The sequence below is a fragment of the Stegodyphus dumicola genome, chromosome 3 (genome assembly GCF_044657685.1).
Source record: "Stegodyphus dumicola isolate Sdum_Otavi_A_Nest chromosome 3, ASM4465768v1".
Classification (NCBI taxonomy): Eukaryota; Metazoa; Arthropoda; class Arachnida; order Araneae; family Eresidae; genus Stegodyphus; species Stegodyphus dumicola.
In genome coordinates this window covers 93,250,059-93,269,152 of record NC_140770.1, presented here as the reverse complement: position 1 = coordinate 93,269,152, position 19,094 = coordinate 93,250,059, and the positions used below count along the sequence as shown (strand labels likewise).

At 30.9% G+C, this 19,094-nt stretch overlaps 1 protein-coding gene across 1 annotated transcript in view; it reads left to right on the top strand.

The window, feature by feature from the left end:
• LOC118190480 (dual specificity protein phosphatase 22-like) overlaps nt 1-13,921 on the top strand; it is a 70,085-nt gene extending 56,164 nt beyond the window's left edge. Inside the window, exon 5 of the mRNA XM_035361199.2 lies at nt 7,490-13,921. Within this exon, the coding sequence (XP_035217090.1) occupies nt 7,490-7,741 (252 nt within the window). The 3' untranslated portion in view covers nt 7,742-13,921. The remainder of the gene's footprint in view (nt 1-7,489) is intronic.
• Nucleotides 13,922-19,094: the final 5,173 nt, after the last annotated feature.

Genomic DNA, 19,094 nt, shown 5'->3' with positions numbered 1-19,094 from the left:
CGCTACACTGTCGAACATTTTGTTCCTAAAGTATTGTGCAAAAAACTACCTTCAATGTGTGACTCTACATATCAGTTTCTGACCTCCAGAAAGTATGCTAGTTCAGACTATCATCAGTGGTCAGATTTGCTACTTGGGACTATACAATATGCTTATCTCAAATCTAAAACTGCTTTTAAAAAGATTGTTTTCCCTGACATAGAAGTAAATCCATAAAATTGTTATCTGCTCTCTTATAATCAAACCTGGAACATATTTCTATGAGGTCTTTCTTTTCGTTATCTGATTGTGTTGTAGAGACATTAGGTATTTTTGAAGCAGTAAAGATGAAAAGTTAACAACGTCAACGTTAACAAAGAATAGTAACATGGTCACTAGTTGAGCGATTCTTTCGAAATCCAGCCTGTTCTGCTGCCATTAACCCACTTTCTTCAAAGTACTAATTCAATCTATCGACTATGAGTATTTCGATCGTTTTGCCCAATGTACTTGTAAGAGAGATCGGGAGATAGCTGCATGTTTGGAGAATTTCAATGCAGGATTTAGTGCCACCTCATCAGCCATCCTTAAGTATTTCAATGCAGGATTTAGCTCCACCTCATCATCCAACCTTAAATATTTCAATGCAGGATTTAGCTCCACCTCATCAAAAGAGACATTAACAATATCATGGCGATTAACGTTAGTTAAGGCTTAATCTTTTAATACTTTTGTGATATAACATGGTATTTTTCTAGCATATACTACTTTTCTCTGTGTTTCTGCATTCCCACTCAATGCGTTAGCTATCTCTCTGTCCGAAGTCAGAAATCTACTATTTTTAATAATTGGTTCTTTTTTTTTTTTTTTTTTTTTTTTTTTTTGGTGTAAGACTTTTTATTTCGTAGATTTTCCAGAAATCTATTAAGTCTTTAAACTGTCCTATCTATATTAATATGTAGGATGAAACTGTCAAAAACCTTACATGCAATTTCCAAACCATTCTACTTGAAGACTGCTACTTGTTTTCTCCATGCTTTGACGTCGCTGAGATATTTGTTAGTTCAGCCTTCCTTATAAGGCAATCACGTTTTTGCCTTGCTTCCTCCAGATCTTGGGTCCAGAAGTTATAAGAAGTTTCACTTTTTCTGAAGGAATACTCAATTTAACGCATTGTAAGTTGGCTTTATTTATTCCAGTTTTAGAGACATTAAGTATTTTTTTAAAGCAGGAAAGATGAAAAATATGCAACGCCTTCGCCGAGAATCGAGCCGCGGACCTCTAGAACTCCAACCCAGTGTGCAGACCACCACACCACGAAGGCACCCCAACAAGGTGGGAGAAATACCTTATAAAGTAATTAATATGCTTGGTTGGCTATTAAAGTCAAACCTACCCTCATTTATTTCATCTCTAGTTAAACTTTCAAATTTTTTCCAATCAGCTTTTTTAAAATTCCGTGATTTCATAAGTGCCTGAAATATGATTATTTAAAATAGACAGGAGATTTAATAGTGAAAATCGTAAAGGTATCTTCATTTTAATTAACTGCCTGGCTCACAAACTTGGGAAGAAAAGTCTTTCTTCTAATAATTTATTATTCCTACTAGCAAATTCAGCACCAGTTTTCTATCCTTTAGACCAGAATGCTACGTAAAATCAATATATGCTGTACTGGAAGCACCTAATTCAGAAATTCATTCAGAATGCAGATGATAGTTGTAATACAAAGATTTCGATAATGCAAACAAATTGAAATCGCAGATGAAGTGTTGAGATAAGAGAAACCAGCAAAGATGACAGGATTACTATTTCAGAAAACATTAACTCTTATTAATATCTTCAGACGTGCTTGGTTTCCAATTAATGGAACTTAAAAAAATACCTTGATTGATGATGAGCTAAATCATCTTTCTGATATCGATATAAGTAAAGCAGAGCAGGAGATATTCGGTAAAATCATTTATGGTATTGCATCGCCTGGATACTTAGATGATAGGGATGTCTTAGAAAATGCGTATCAAAAATCGGCTGATTTGGATGATGAAATGAAATGATGATGACGGTAAATGCTTATCGGCTGATTTGAATGATGAAATGATGATGACGGTAATGAAAATACTTCCGATAATAAAGTTTATATTGAAAATTCATCACATTCTGAAGCTGTTTCAACTTTTTATTGTCATCTATTATTCCTTTATAATGATAGTTAATTTTACTATTATAATTAAACTAAATTATGCAAAATTAATGAGATAAACATAAAAAAGAGAAAAATAGACATTTTTTCCCATCAGTCTGGAAAATATATTCGATTCACCTAATTTAGATCTCAAAATGGAAGAATATTATTTCAAATGTTAATGAAGATTAGGTAAAAGAAATATCTAATTATACGCAACAAGAATGAAAATGAAAATGAAAATTTTATAATAAAAAAGATCGATCTAAATCGTATTAAATTAAAGAAATAAAAATGGTGAATTAGATAGATCACAAGTATTTTTGCCGACAAATAAACTATTATTGTTTTAATAACTTTTTAAAGATGGTGGAAAAAACCACTGTGAATATATAAAGTTTAAAAGAAAAATACCACGCGGAAGTTTTACATTTCATTTCGTAAAATATTTAAAGGAGTTAATTTTTTACAAATGAATTGATTTACTTATGCTCTGAAATGTGAATTAAATAGTATTAGAATGTAATAATAAGGATATAAATAGTGAACTAAGTTTTTTTAGGTTACTGATAATGGTCAGATTTCTTTAATATGAAAAAGAGGCCCATTTGTTTTTAAACCCATTGAAATACATTAATTTATTACTTTTAATTTAATTATTTTTTCTGGAAAACTGCTTGTGAACGGTTTCATGTTTCATAGTCGGGGAAATCAGTCTGTCCTTCCTACAGGATAACGTCTTCTTCGGTATGCTGCTCCAACAGGATAAATAACTGCGTACAGTGAGCTAATTTAGCATACATCGGTGCTGCATTCTCTGTTGGATATTTCTAGCCATCTCTGTCAGTAGTATTTGTACCATAGCATGAGAATTACGAGCCGTTTGAATTATTCACACAATACGTTTATTAATTTACAATACTAGTTGCTCCAGTCGAATAGATTAGAGTTCTCTATAATTCAACTAAAATAACAATTACTGCCGTTAAATAAACACGTTATTTGCCAACCATGCACCTTAACACACAATGATCTCTCACATAATAAACACATTATGTCTAATATATAGAATATGGCTGAAAATATTAAGAACGCACGCGCAACTTCTTAGGCCTGTTCTGGGGGTAGCGTATAGCTGCAAATGTCGTAAATTATCCTTGAATGTTTTCGCATATTTTGCCTGTTCCGTTTAGTCTGGATGATTTAAGTAAACGATTTAGCCAAAGTTTGTTTCTCAAAATTGAACAGATTGATTACCATGAATTTTAAGAACTCATTGCCTAAGATGCTACTATTCCTATCTCTGCGAAGCGACTACGCTCTGTCATTGATCGCGAGTCCCGTCACCTTTTCTGCACTTAAAAGAAGATGCGAAGTCCCTGCTTGATAAAAATTTTAGTTTTTCAGAGCCTATAACTATGGGCTGAACAATGTAGCTTTCAAGAGCCAAATCGTTTCGAAAAGCAGGAATTAAGTGTTAGCCATCGATTCCAAACTTCTGTTTCATAAAATTATGATTAGATCCATTTTCAGGTATGCTGCTTTTGATTGAACTATAGCAAAGTCTACCTACAGGAAACGTCTTCCCAAGACAAGTGACTTCACATTATTGCAAATGTGCCATGGTTCGTGAGATCAAGTTTCCTGTGCAGAGACCTGACAGTGGAAGCTATTCCTTTACATCTCCTGTCTAACACACAAAATGATCTATGACAACATCAAGAGATCTGACTTTAAAGGAGTTCGGGAAATACTCAAGTATGATGCATTTGCCGATCAATCAATTAAACGTCCCAAAACTTTTAACAATTACTGTCGTTAGTTAAACGCCTAAAGACTATTTTCCATGATACTTCATGCTAATGATATTTCACCACCGTTCCACAGCGATTAGTTTCCTGCTCTGAAAATCACTTCAGTTTCTGCAGATTAAATTCTGCCAAAATGTATTTTACCACACACCTAATTATTGCTGCATTATGATATTATGACCATGCGACCAGGTGATCTTTTAGTTTCAATCGCTTTATTCTCTGATTTTATCTTTAGTGTTGTATTTTACGATACACCTTAAAATATTAAGAAAATCAAAAAATATTAAAAAGCCAAAAAGTAATAACAACAATTTTATTTAAAAATTTTTTCTTCTTAAATGTTCTCAAATCATGTTGACTTCCTCTAACTTTTCCTAAATTTCTGCTAAAGTATGCTTTATTATTTCTGTTCTCTTTTTTTAATATTGATGACGTGAAGGTATAAGTACTGTACTCCGACTCGATTTAGCAAATAATTTGTATTATATTGCATATTAAGACTGAATGGCAGCAGGACGGAAAAACAGGCTTTGGGGGGGGGGAGGGTTTGGTTTAAAGGCGCAAAATTTTGTCCACTTCTTCATTTTGAATTGGCTTGAAGTCGGTTTCTTGGTTAATTTAAAGTTTCAAAACGTAGCTTTACGATGCAGGAAATTTGTGGCTAAGTTTTTCTGGACTTTTCCGAATATTCTTGTATCAGGAAATAATTGAGCATGAGATACTGTAGATGGTGGGGTCGGAAATGTCAGATAATAGCGGTCTGACGTCACAGCTGATAATTAAAAGGCGTTAAATCACTATTCCAGCAACTGCTTCACGTCTCCAGAAATCAGATGAAAAAATTGCATCTGAGAATGACAGAGGCATATTAGAATGACAGATTACTAAGAAACCCATGAAGTTGTTTCAATAGAAATAATTTCAATAATCATACTAGATAATAAGATGTGCAGTAGTGCAAAACAAAAAGAAGTTCCGTGAACACTATCATGAATGCGTTTGGATATGATTGAAGGATAAGACTGAAGATTGGGATATACGTTTATTATAGATATGATTGAAGATTTAATATTGGATATATTTGTTTTATTTCGATGCTTTCCTGTATACAGGCATTTTCCTGCTTTCTTTGAACAACACTTTCCTATTATTTTAGAAAATAATCACATAAAAGGGCCTAAAATTCATGAATATTTGGTTTATCGATGACGCTTATTTCTATTTATAAACAAATTTGGTGAATTTAGGAAACAGAAAAATCTCCGTGTTGTCTTTTCATTCACTTCATACCAAAAAGGGGATGGAAACGTTTTGGGCAGCATTTTTCTACAGTAAAATCATAAGATTCAGTTACTTTATAGGATTCCTCACATTGTAAATGCTGCGTTAGAGTTGAACGTAAGAATCTTAAGAACTGTTAAGCGAATAATCGCTTGAGTTCGTGTGACAAGAAACAACAAGATGGAAGGGTAAATAACCCTTTATTATTCAAATAAGATTTAACAGAACTCCGTCTTGGAGTGTACAATAATGGCCGACACTTGGGCTTGAACTTAAGAGGCTAAGAAGTAAACTAAAGCCAATCTTAATTAAAGAGTTATAGCCGAAGCTATCAAGATTCTAACCGAGTTGGCCCCTTAACGCTAATTGACGGCGAAGCTATCAACGGCCTGAGTACGGCCGAACGTAATAACAGCTTTGAGAGAGAGGTGCCAAAAAGGTGGACGCGCGCTAATTAGAATCTCTGATTCTCTTTAACTCAGTAAGTAGAACTACGCGGTTAAATACCACTCTTCCTCATTATGTATTCAGACGTGAATCTAAAACTACGTTCTGGTAGTAAGTTGAAGTTAAGAGTTTGACAGGAAAGAAGTTTAACTCAAAATTTAACTGTTCTCCAGCAATGAAATCAAAAGACTTGTCCGTTCAGTCACGTTTTGCCTAAAAACTGAAACCGTTTGGGTAGCTTTTTCCAGCGATATAGGAAGTAGTATATAGCGAGTCATAGGACCTGTTTGTTCAGCCTTCCATTGCAAAATGAACAATTTGGGCAGCATTTTCCAGAGATGGAAACATAAGATGTTTTTTTTACAAAATTTTCAGCGACGTATATCAATTTGGAATAACTATAAGATATTTAATAATCTACTCAAGAATTATTTTATATTTATATTTAAAAAGTTATCGCTTTACATTTATCTCATATTTTATATCAACGTAAATGTTATGCTTAAAATGTATGGCCTCCCAAATTAAATACATGGTGCAATAAAACTGTGTAATACACAAAAAACTACATGTTTCGTTCTTTAGTTAGAATATAACTTTTAAAACCAGCTACAAACGCTTTGAGCAGACAGTGCGTAGTACAGACTTGGGCTTAAAATAGCTAATTCAATGTTGAAGATATAACATAAAGAGTAATATTGGAATCTCGCACATGTGTAGGTATAAATGTGTAAACATTGTAAAGAACTTCAAAGCTAAAAGTACTGGGTGATTCTTATGAAATAAAATTTTATATCCAGCAGCTGCCTTTAAAAAATAACGAGTTGCTATTACATAAAAGAATTACATAAAAGCATTTCATTTTGGAAGCACTGCATAAAATGAACGTGTGACATCATTATTCTATGTGCATTATGATTTTGACATTGCTTAAAAGTTATTTGTTGATAAGAATTAAGAAAGAAGCAGTGAAATTGCACTGATCTCTTTTCGGCATACCAACTGAAATATTAGTGGAGCTGTTTTATGGTCGTAGATTCTGTGTGATTCATGGTTCTGTGTTTAAAGAAAACATACATTCTGTTTGGACATCCTAAGAAGGGTCATCAATGATCAGTGAATTAGAGGTTTTTGAATGAATTCAAAGAAATATCACTCTAAGCTAAAACTTGGACATCCTCCACCCACTGAAAAACTTTCGACAACTTCCTTGGGACGCATCAAGATGGAAACAAATTTGTTGCAGAATATTTGGAAATAAATAAAGGCTCATTTCCAAATTTGAAGAACGATTAAAATGAATCCAAACTTGAGGAACTATAAAAAAAATAAGGAACGTCATATCTAGGTCAGTACGAATCTTCTGGGTAAAAACTCTTGCAGAAAATGAAAATAATAATATTAGTATTACTTTTCTGAAGGGAGACTTTTTTCTGATATTTTCAAGAAAGCTTGAATCTAATTCTTTAAATGACTGAAATAGAAGCACAAAGTTAAATGAAGCTTTATTGGGTATTATTCAAAGTTTTTGTTATAATGTAAGCTATAAATCCAAGTTGACAAAACAAATTACTTCCATTATATTATTTTATATTGCAAATGACCAGTATTATATGGGATAATTTTCTTTTTTTTAAACGATATATAATTTTCCTACCGTTAATTTTGATTTTATATATTTATTATCACTTAGTAACGTTATTATAATTCCTAACAAACATACCTTATTCATATGTTTTAAAATAAATTAGTATATTTATTGAGATACTGTTTCTTTATGCAGGAACGAAAACGTTTAAGAGTCAGATATCCTGAATTTGACATAAGAAGGGATGAAGACGAATGTGCTAAAATGATCAGTATTTACCACAGCAGCAGTCTTCCGCTGCTGAGTAGCGCATCTTCTAGCACCTTAGCTCCTAAGCCTTCAACCTCGAGATCGTCTACATCATCGGCCGCTTCCTCCCCAGCATCTTCTCCAGTTCATCGACAGAAAAAGAAGAGGAGCATCTCGAGTAGTCCCAGAAGAAATTGACTTCCATTAATATAATAGCGAAAGGTCCAGGCGTTTGATTCTTTTCACAGATTAATTAATACAGAGTAATTTTTCTTTATATACATTATTATGATTAAGTACAGGAAAGGCCACCGAAATTTCAATAATGGTTGCATATATTTTTCAAATAACATATTTAGAAAAATTTAGTTTTATATTCTCTCCGAACGCATGAGGTGTTGCAAAGCTAATTTAATAATAACTGAAGCATTAAAATTAAATGGAAGATTCAAATTCCATTACCCCGAAAAAAAAAAAAAACAGGAAGAGTCTTAATATATCTATTCCCAATGACATTTTCTTAAAAAGTATGGAATTCTATGGATGCCGTGTTTATTAACGTGTTACGTGTAACTAAAACTTAGCCAGTTGCATCTGATTTTAGAAAAACCACAGTAGAAAAGTATTTCTGTAACCTGAATTATTTTATACGAAAGAGATTTGAAAGTGTTATTCGAATAATTTCCATCCAAAAAAAAAAAGGCATTCGCTGTACAAAAGAAAGCAATTTAATGTCATATTAAAGAAACTTTAATGGTATACTTGAGAGCTAGATGATATTCTATAATCCATAATCTTCAGATCAAGTTTGGATTTTGAAAAAAATATTAAGAATATCTTTTCATCATGGTCGCCCTGTTAATGATTTGTTACGTTTCTGCAGTTTACCCTCCTTCAATTTATTACAATTCATATTAAGACTTTTCTCAAATTAAAATGTCTGCAAAATAGGAAATGAGAAAAGAAAACAAATTTTGAAAATAATGTTCCTCTCGTTAAAAAAGTAAGTACGTAAATAAATCGATATATTTATGGTAAATTAATAGGACTGTAGATAAGTTTAGCAAAGAGCAATAAAATAAAGATTTACTTAACAGATCGGTTACTGAATCACAAATTTCAGCTTATATACTCAAATATTTTAATTTGATGTTATCTGAGATGTTTAAGCCATTAACTCAATTTATAAATATGATCTTAATGCGTTTTTATCTTTTATCTACCATTTCACAAAAATTTACAGTTTTATTTATAACGGACATTTCGTTCATTACTTATTTTCGCAATAGGTCTTGAGTCTGAATTTCGCTAAGAACGCAGAATTTAGTTTTCTATTAAGAACATACTGAAAACTATTATGATTATCAAGAACTATCCATTGAATATTTAATGCAAATACTTAAATTTATATATTAAAAATTATTTTATTCTATTAAGAATGCTCAGAATACATTAAAAATAAAGTCAACATTTCTATTTAGAAAAGATTTTATGAAAAAGAATGTTTAAAATAATTCAGAAAGTAAAAAGTATGCTTAATTGCTGTATTCTTGTGGGATTATAGTTTCCTATGCTTTAAAAAAGACCTACCTACAAAATATTACAAATTCGGAAGAAATGCCTATCTTAACCAGCTGAAAGAAAGCTAAAGAAAAGTTCCACTCCTGCCTGTAAAAAATTTAAAACCTGAAATAGCTTTCAGTGTTTGTTTCTTATTAGGATTATAAAATGTATGACTGTAATTTTGAAAAATATTGAGGCAGGTTCGCATAATTAGATTTAGTTTACTTTGTAAGAGCTCATGAGTACTGAATGATAGGTTAAGCAAGCAAGCATATTTTCGAATTTCAAGCCTTTCAAGATCAGTCTCAACAGACAACAAACCTCGACCTTGAGCTACACACAGACAATGAAGAATTGCAAAAGTTAGGGACCTATCTACCCTAATGAATTTAAAGGGCAATCAAATGTTTATTGATGATTTTCATCACCACTTCTCTTTATCTCAATCACTTCTATCTCTTATCACCGCTACTTCCGATTTTCAGCCGAACATATCATTCATCAATCCATCAATTTTTCTTTCTTCGTGATTTTGGAAGATAAAGTTGCAGTTATTATTATCTACACTATTTAGAGTTTTAAGCTATGTATTTACGGTATAGATCTTGCTTTTTGTAGGGCTAATTTAGATTTTTTTTGTTTTATTGAACATGATTTTGTCAGATTATTTATTAGCCTTGAATTGTTGCATTGGAATGTTTCGCTTTCGGAAACGAAGGAAACCTGAATGTCCGCAGGTCCGATTTTTAAGTTATTTTAGCAATGCGTGTCGATTTAAACACACATAAACACCAAAAACGGAGAGCGCACAAGAAAATACTTGCATGTAGGTTGCTGCCTACATTCGTCAATAACTAAATAATAAGCAATAAAGCTATTTTCCATCTTTGAACATTGACTATCAAATTAATTTAAATAATCATAAACAGTTATTTGCCGTCAATAATATAGTTAGAATGAATCGTATCTGAAAATGTCAAATATTAGACTCTTAAAGTTAGAGACGATTAATTATAGTCACTTCGAAATTAAAGAAAAGTGAAGTGACATCATAGTATATTATAAATTGTGATATTTGCTGTAAAATAGCGAAAGTAATTGAAATGACTGTCTGAAATAACTCTCTATCTGAAAAATGTTGCTATATAGCGCCAGCAAACTATTATTAGAAGATAACAAACATAAAGTTTTTCAAATACCTATATAATTCAATTCAGGAATTAATTAGCAACATATTGTAAAGTGATCCATAACTGTGCCTCACTACAAAAATATTGCGAATTTCTTGCAAATATCATATTCTTTTTCCGCAGGCTTTGCGATGAGCTTAAAAATTATCAATTTTCGATCGTATTTATTTTATTCCTTCGTATTTTGCATTGCTGCAATTCATCATTTCTAAGACTCGGAAAAAGAATTTTAACTGAATTTGCTCATATCACTGCAAACACGTTCAGAATGCTTTTTGCATTTCAGTATCGCGATGAACAGTTTTTATATCTGTTTTTATGAAATTTGGTGTCTATCATTCAACGAGCTTACAGTTATATGAAAATAATTTAGTAGTTCAAAACGACTTGCTTTATGTGCTATTTACTGTAAGATATATTATGTTTATTTGCGTCATAATTTAACATAGAACGAGAAAGACTTTAAGGTTCTTTATATATTTAGTTATTCTTTCTGATATCATGTGAATTACGCTGCATCTAGAAACAATGCCAAAAATTTGCAGAATTATATTTTAAATAGATAGGGATACAAAACAAGCATCATTCACGCAAAATGCATTGAATACAGCTTCCAGAAATTTGGATAGAAAAATATTCGCAAAAACTATGTATCAAATGATCGAATTACAGCTTTCTGTTTAAAGTTTTAATGAGCGAAAATATTTAGCCGCAAACATTATGAATGATGAGTAATAGTTCGAGCATTAGTGGAATCAACTAATATTTTGCATTAGCGAAATATTGCATTAGATTTTTTTCCTTGCTGATTTATGGTAAGGGATGTTTTCTGCGACTGTAACTGAAGTTAATATTCTTCTCATTAGCAAACTGAATAGAAGTTTTATCTAAGATTTTAGATCAGAATAAATTTTTAAATATTGCTTTTGCATTTTTGATCTAAACGCATAAGTTTTTGTTCGAGGTCATAATTAAAGGTTAAATGATAAGCAGAGAGTAAAGCACAAGAAGAAGCTTGCATTAATTAGTAATTTCATTCGTAAAAATTTTTTCATCTCCATTTTACAAACTTACAACGTAATTAAAGAAGATAAAGTTCTCTAAAGCTTTAAATTTGATTTTCCCATAATGAGCTTACTGAAATTGAATATTACCAACCGCAATGACTGAATGTTTATATGATTGAGGATATCACCTTAATTCAGTTATTTAATTAATAATTTAAGCATTTTAAACATTACGGTTTTAATGCATTCAATGCATTTATCTTTATTTTTTGTGGTGCGCTTATTTACCTGTAATCTCCATAGCAGGCAAGATTTTGTACGCATCGAAGAAAACTGTTTTTTTCTTTTTTTAAATTTTATTTTAACTTATGAATTAAAGATTTTTTTAAATTGTATTAGCTCTTGAGTGCCTTATATAGATGGAAATCTCTGTTATGAATCCATTGAAATATAGAGTAAGAATGAACAAAACTGAGACTGGAATTGAGTTAGAGCAAAGCAGATTCATTGGTTGAATTATTCACGGACCTCAGTAAAAATGGACTAAATAATAATGAAGTGCCATTTAAATACAGCTTTTTTTTTAAAGGACCTGTTGCAAAGGTTTTGCACTGTTTCAGCTGTTTAATGAAATTTCATTAAACAGCTGAAACAGTGCAAAACCTTTGCAACAGGTCAAACAGCTGAAGTCATATCAACTTTTTGATAAGACTTGATAAGACTTAAATATATTTGTAAATATACATATTGAATTGCATGGGAAGCATCAAATGAGCTTCGTCTAATGCTATGATTACATATCATTTCTATCAGTATGTAAAAAATGTCTGCTTATTATAACCATTTGGTTTACTCAAGAGAATGTTTTAGCCAAATTGAATTATTAATTTTACAGATTAAGAACTTTAGGAATATTGACACTTTATTGCTTGAAACTTAATCTTAGGAAATTACATTAATTATAATCTTCCTTCAGCATCATATATCAGAGTACTTTTTACAGCTAGTTCTGCGTAGTATGCATATTAAGTAGCTAAATAGACTATTTCTTATTTCTGCTTCTATGAGAAAAATACTTGAAAATATTTTATCATTAAATATAAAAATGCTAATCTAGGGATCAAGTTATAAAACTCATCTGAGCTTTTACGAAACATGAAGCTACTAAATATATACCCCCTTATAGGAATTAAAATTATTATAAAATTGACCTTTTCTTTCAGTTTTATAAAATTTATATGAATTCTAATAAAAGGTGTTTAGGTACACTTCTATTATTGGGACCGGATTCAGAAATGCCTGTATGTATGCATGCATGTGCATATATGTATGTATATACATACATACATACATAAGTACATATATACATGCATACATGAACACATCCATCCATCCATACATGCGTACATAAATACATTTCTAAATCGGTTCCGATAAGAGAAGAGTACAGGTGTTTATTACATATATATAGTATGTGTGTGTGTGTGTATCAGAGAATATTAGAGGATACTTTATATTAATAATTGAACCTCATTATTAGAGAAAATAGAGAATATGACAGCTTTAATAGAAAGAAAATTTCAGGTTTAGGCTACCATCAAATTAATTTTATATGTTTTGAGAAAAGGGAAAGTATGTGTTCTTTTTTTGATAGAGAAATATATAATGCCGTTTTTCAAAGCCTGATAGAAAGATGCATAATAGTTTTCCATTTTAAAGAAAGAATTTTCGCCTTTATTCTTATAAAATTAATGTTCTAAACTTTGATTTCTTTTGGGAAAAACTTGAATTTCTTCTGCATTTAAAATTTTTACTAATTTAGAAATTGGTTTGCGAGGTCATTTAACAATGCTGGCAATGAGAAGCAAATCATAATGCAAGTAATCCGTAAATTAAATTCTACAATAATGGATTCAACCAACTATGGTTGAATTTAAAATCCTAACAAAATGCTAGAACTTAGTTAAAATGTTTGGAAGCCTTCTTCAAAGTCCGAGATTTCATTATTAAAAAATCATTTAAAGCTTTAGACACAAAAATGGGTAAAAGGAGAAAATATGTCATCGAGGTCATTGAACTCCTAATGTGCGAGCTTCATAAATGATAATTGAAACAATTTGATCTGTAAATATAGTTTACATATACAAATTCGGCCCTGTATGCATATGTAAAGTATGTAAAATAAGAACAATTTTGCTCAGTAAACATTTTAAAATCTATCTTTAAGTAACATTGCCCAACTTAGGCAAAGTTAATTACTTAAATCTAAGGTTTTCGTAATTTTATAGTTCATCATCAGGTAAAGCAATGTAATCATAGTAGTTGCTTCCTGTGCAGGCACAGGATAAGTAACTGAATGCAGCTTCTATGTATTTTCACATTTTTGCACCAAAGGCTATGATGTAAAAGTATATTTACAATGTTATCAGTTATTCAAGTATTTAGATGCATCACAGCAACTGTAAACAGGTTGGTGGACCAACCCGATAGCAATAACTGTGATAAAGTTTTCATTATTCTGTATAAAGTTTTATCTTGCATGTAAAACTATATTGTATCTCCCATATGAGGATTAGACTGCCTTGAAAACATAGCAAGTATATTAATTCAAATAAAAGTATTTTATAAATACTTTGTTGATTTCCTTATTACTTAGCACAAACAATTACAGCTTCACATTTCACACGTTTAAAACAAAGATAGAACTAATACGGATTTCCTAGTCATTCATTTTGCAAAATTTATGTTAGTTACAATATATTGCATTGCATTTAATTATAATGAAAATACATTATGTTTAAGTGTTTGTTTCTTTATAAATAAATCCTTTATGCATTAATTGCAGAAACATATTTTTATTTATTTTTTTACTTACTTTCGCCATTTAACTTTTGAAATCTTCAGATCTCCTATTTTCAGTGTTCGCTTCCAAACAATCCTGATAGGTTGATATTCGTATTTCCTCTTTATGATAAAAATTGCCGATATTTCACAGTATAAATTTATACATTTTTACGTCTCTGGAGTTAGGAATTAACCACTTCTAAAGTGTAATAAACAATTCGTTAAAATTATTTGAAGTTATTTTAAATATTCATTATTATTTTACATTAATATAAGTTTACAGTAGTCATTTTAATAAACATCAAATAGCATCGAGTCAATTACATTGCTACCGGTTGTTTAAGTAAATTTGCATAAAAACACAAAATGGAAGATGGCGAGGATAAAAGTATTTATAATATTATAATATTTCTATGATAATACATAATTAAGGATGAACATTGGAAGAAGTTCAATATTTCATGTTTTAATAAATATTTTGTCACTAATTATATACCTGAAATTTTTGTTATGATCTATTTGTACATTAATTAATTTGACATTCATTTACTTATAACATTATATTACATGCAAATGAGTAATAATGTATTTATCTAAACTCTGTAAATATCCGAATACTTAATTATGAGCGCAACTCATCATAAAGGGTGGTAATGTTATGTTTATTAATAAACGCGCGTCGAGTATGTTTCCAATTACACCACAAAGGTACGCAGAAAGAGAGAAAATATCTTATATTTTTCCCCTTTTAAAGGACAACTGGGGATTAGGGGACCCAATCGCCGAAACATGATGGTGACAAATTATCGTCCACCACCTTATATTTCAGGTGCCACTGTAGAGTCATTAGGTTTTACTGATGCTGGAGACCTAAAAAATGTGCAGGGTTCTCACTGGGACTCGAACCTGTACCTGTCGAATACGCGCAGAGTATGCTTCCAGTTACACCACGAAGGTATGCAGAAAGAAGGGAGAAAATACTTTGTAAATTTAAGTTGTCAAAGGAATATTTACTCTTTGCATTAAAGTATTAAGAGATTTTATATTAATGTCTGATTTTAAGCGCAAATCAGAAGCTGATTCTCCTCTTTTACATTTAGTAAAAGATAATTAAATAGCCGAAGGTGCAGTAAAAATATCGCTGATTGCTTCCTAAACCTTTTAAAATCCCAAAGTGGTTATAAAAAATTTCGAATTTTATATGAAAGACCTTATTAAATAACTCATCCTTGCTTTAATATCGGGGAAACAATTTTACAGGAAATTGTATTACATTAAAATTTCTAATAAGCCGTAAGAATATTAAATAATTTACTTTGTACAAATATACATTATAAAGGAACCTTAAAAAAGAATAAAATTTAACGTTAAAGAGATATCTACTGTCGATATTTTAATAATTTCTATAAAGAAAATATTTTAAAACAACTACTTTGCAAATTTGTTTAAGGTAATTAGTTTATTTTTATTAAAGTTTTTTTTTTTTTTGCTATACTTATTGTAACTTAGTAGAAAGGTTTTTCACTTAAGCAAAGTTAGATTCTATGCTTTTAAACCAAAGTAATACTTCCGAGGGAAAACAATAGCGTTGCGAAGCACAGAATAGTTAATAAATGTCACATTTATCATAATAAAAATAATTAAGTTACATTTCGATCACATAATCTGTATATACGTTCCTCGGAAACAACAATATACGTCATCTATTCCCAACGAAGAATATGAAGACTATAAAATAATCATAAATTAATTTTTGAATTAAAAAGCCCAATTTCGTCCAATCCTGACTTTACAATTGACCTAAACTGAAAAACATTATGTTGAACACAATATTGTTTAAATAAACAATTTAAAAAATGAAATGAAATTTAAAAAAAATCGATTCGCAATGCACAGCCAATAGAGTTTTAGTTGATTTTCCTGTATATTTTGAATTTCCTCTTACTAATATATCTCCTTATTCAAATGATAAAAGCTCGAAATTCTTCTTGTAATAATCAGTTTTCATTTTTCCTCATTGTTTTTTTTCTTTTCTTTTCTTTTCTTTTTTTTTTTTTTTTTTTTTTTTTTTTTTTGAGAACATACAGACTCCCCGTGCACCACATATGTACAACACGGGACTTACAGAAGTAAGTTAACTAGAATATTAAAGGTTACATGTATAAATAAACATTAAAAATTACATGCATAAAAAAAACGAACAAAAGCAGAGAACAGCAGTCTGGACTTCACGAAAACAGATAAGTTCACTGGCCAAGTCACTCCGAACATTTTCAAATCGTTCTGTAAGCATAATCCAGAGCCATCAAATGTAGGGCACGAGAAAATCAAATGTTCCACATCCTGAGGAACTCTTTTTGAACATTCACATAAATTGTTTGATCGTAGATTAAAACGAAATAGATAACTTGCAAATTTACCGTGACCAGATAAAAACTGAGACACTTTAAAATTTAACGAGAGGAAAGACTCGGAATTCAGTATATGGTAAATAGAAGGAAGGAACTTTTTGGTGACTTCAGCATTACAAGATGAAATGTATTCCTCATTCCACATAGCTAAAAGCTTTTTATAATGAAAGGACTTCCAATAACTCTTTGGAATGCTAATGTTGATATCAATGGGTAAATTTTAGGCATCTTTAGCTAAGAAATCAGCTTTCATTTCCGTAGAAAACATGATGAGCACGCACATAAGCAAAGCAGATATCAATACCTCTAATTCTAAGTGAACTAACAGTTACTAGGGTTTCGATAACTAATTTATCGCAGCTGGTAATACTGTTCAAAAGTTGAAGAGAAGAAAGAGAATCAGAACAAATAAGGTACTTTGAGGATGTTGTCCCATGATCCTGGATCCATTTGACGGCAAGATAAATGCACAGAAGTTCTGCTTGAAAAACTTTCCTCATTGTTTAGGAATTTTTTCCACTAGTTTCATGTTGTAGTTCTGCCGATTCCTTCCAACCTTCACCTTTTTCGCCATCTCAAAATTCCATCTTCAAATTGTGTTACACAGTCATCTTAAATTGTGTTTTTCCAATAATTTTACTGATCCAATAAACTTACGTGATATTCAAATTTCTGTCAGTTTTCTTAATTTAACTACCTTTTACTTCCATAGCTTTTCTTGCTTTTCTCTATTGTATAGTAGTGCTCAAATGTATGTTAACACAATCCCTATTGTACTCTTTACTCTCCAAAATCATTCTCTTCACGTCATTCACTTCGGATTATTCTTAATGTTCGCTCGCAATTTTTCTAAAAATCACAGTTCCTTGCTTTCCAAACTTAGACATTTTGAAATTTAAATTAATGAGTTTTTAATTAATAATTAATGAAATTTTAAATTAATACCTAAATATTAGCGTTTAAAATTCAAATATTTGTTAATGTAACCAATTAATTAATTAATACAATGTTAAAACAGACAATGGTACTGAATAGAATTATTCTTACGCTCAAATGTAGTCCTAATTCAAAAAATAGGTTTGTTCAAAATTTACCAATAATCAAATGTAATCGTCATACACATAAAATAATTTTCAGATACTTCTATAGACTTGAAAATTCTTAAAAGTGATTTACTCCGGTTTCAAACTTGGAATAGTGATGTCCGTTAATGTGCTCATTCACTGCAATTCCACTTCTGATGATTTGTTAACTTCCTTTTTTGAATGGAAGTAATACTTTAGAATATAATTACGGTAACAGAACAGGGAAAGAGAGAATATTTAATATATGTCGTATGTTTCGTAATAAACTTACATTAAGTTACAATATCAATCGTCCGATCGAATATGTTCTTCTAAAACAACAACATGTATCGTCTGTTGCCAAAGGAGAATATTAAAACTATCTAATAATTGGAAATAAATTGTAAAAAAAATACCTACAGTTGTGAATAGCGGATAAGAATCATATACTCAATAGTCTTCATAGTCGGAATGAGGGAAGAACACAGCCAGTCAGTGAAGTCCAAATTAAGTCAAATGACTTGAATCTCGAAGTAAATCGTATCTTAATATATGTGCCAGTTCAGTAACTAAATAAATAAGAACACTTATTAGCATGGGCAAGGAGAATATAAAACGTGCACACGTTGCATTGATAGTCGGCTAAGTGAAGTTCATTGTTATTCAAGTAAAGTCCTCGAATTGTTAAATGGAAATTATTTGAAACTGATACCTGACTTCAGCCTCTTAATGATTAAGAACATAAATCGAGATAAAGTAAAAAGTCTTAAGCTCAAAACTCAGTTTGATTCTAATATAATACAAGTAGCCCCATTTTTTGTTTATATGAATGTATATACTATGTTTTCCCGAAAATAAGACATAATCGGAAATTAAGCCCAGTCTGATTTTTCAATAGTATTGGGGACTGATGTGAAAACTTGATAATGAACGGACATGCTTGTGACTATTGAAAATCTTCATAATTTACACCCATGTCCATAAATTAAGGATAATGCAAAATCAGGCAAAGGAAGAGTAAGAAGCAAAACAAATTTGACTTATTTGTAAAGCTTACTTATTAAACAAAAGGTAAAGAGAAAAAAAAAAAAAAAATGCTATATGTTGATATTACTAAAAAAATTAGCTATTTTTTCTCCCTGGAGCAAATTACAAAAAAAAAACCTATTTACAAAAAATTAATATTACATGGTTGGTATGATTGTTAATACATTGTATGTCTCCCAGACGATGCAATACAGTCCGTACAACGCCTAGGCATGCTGAGTATCAAATTATCGATCTGAGCTTGGGGGATATTACACCACTCAAAAAGCAATGCTCTCCGAAGTTCCGGTAGACATGTAGGAGGAGGTTGACGGGCTGCAACTCGTCGGCCAAGCATGTCCCACACGTGCTCTACTGGATTCAAGTCCGGTGAGAATGCTGGCCAGTCCATACGGATGATATCCTCAGATTGAAGGCATTCGCTT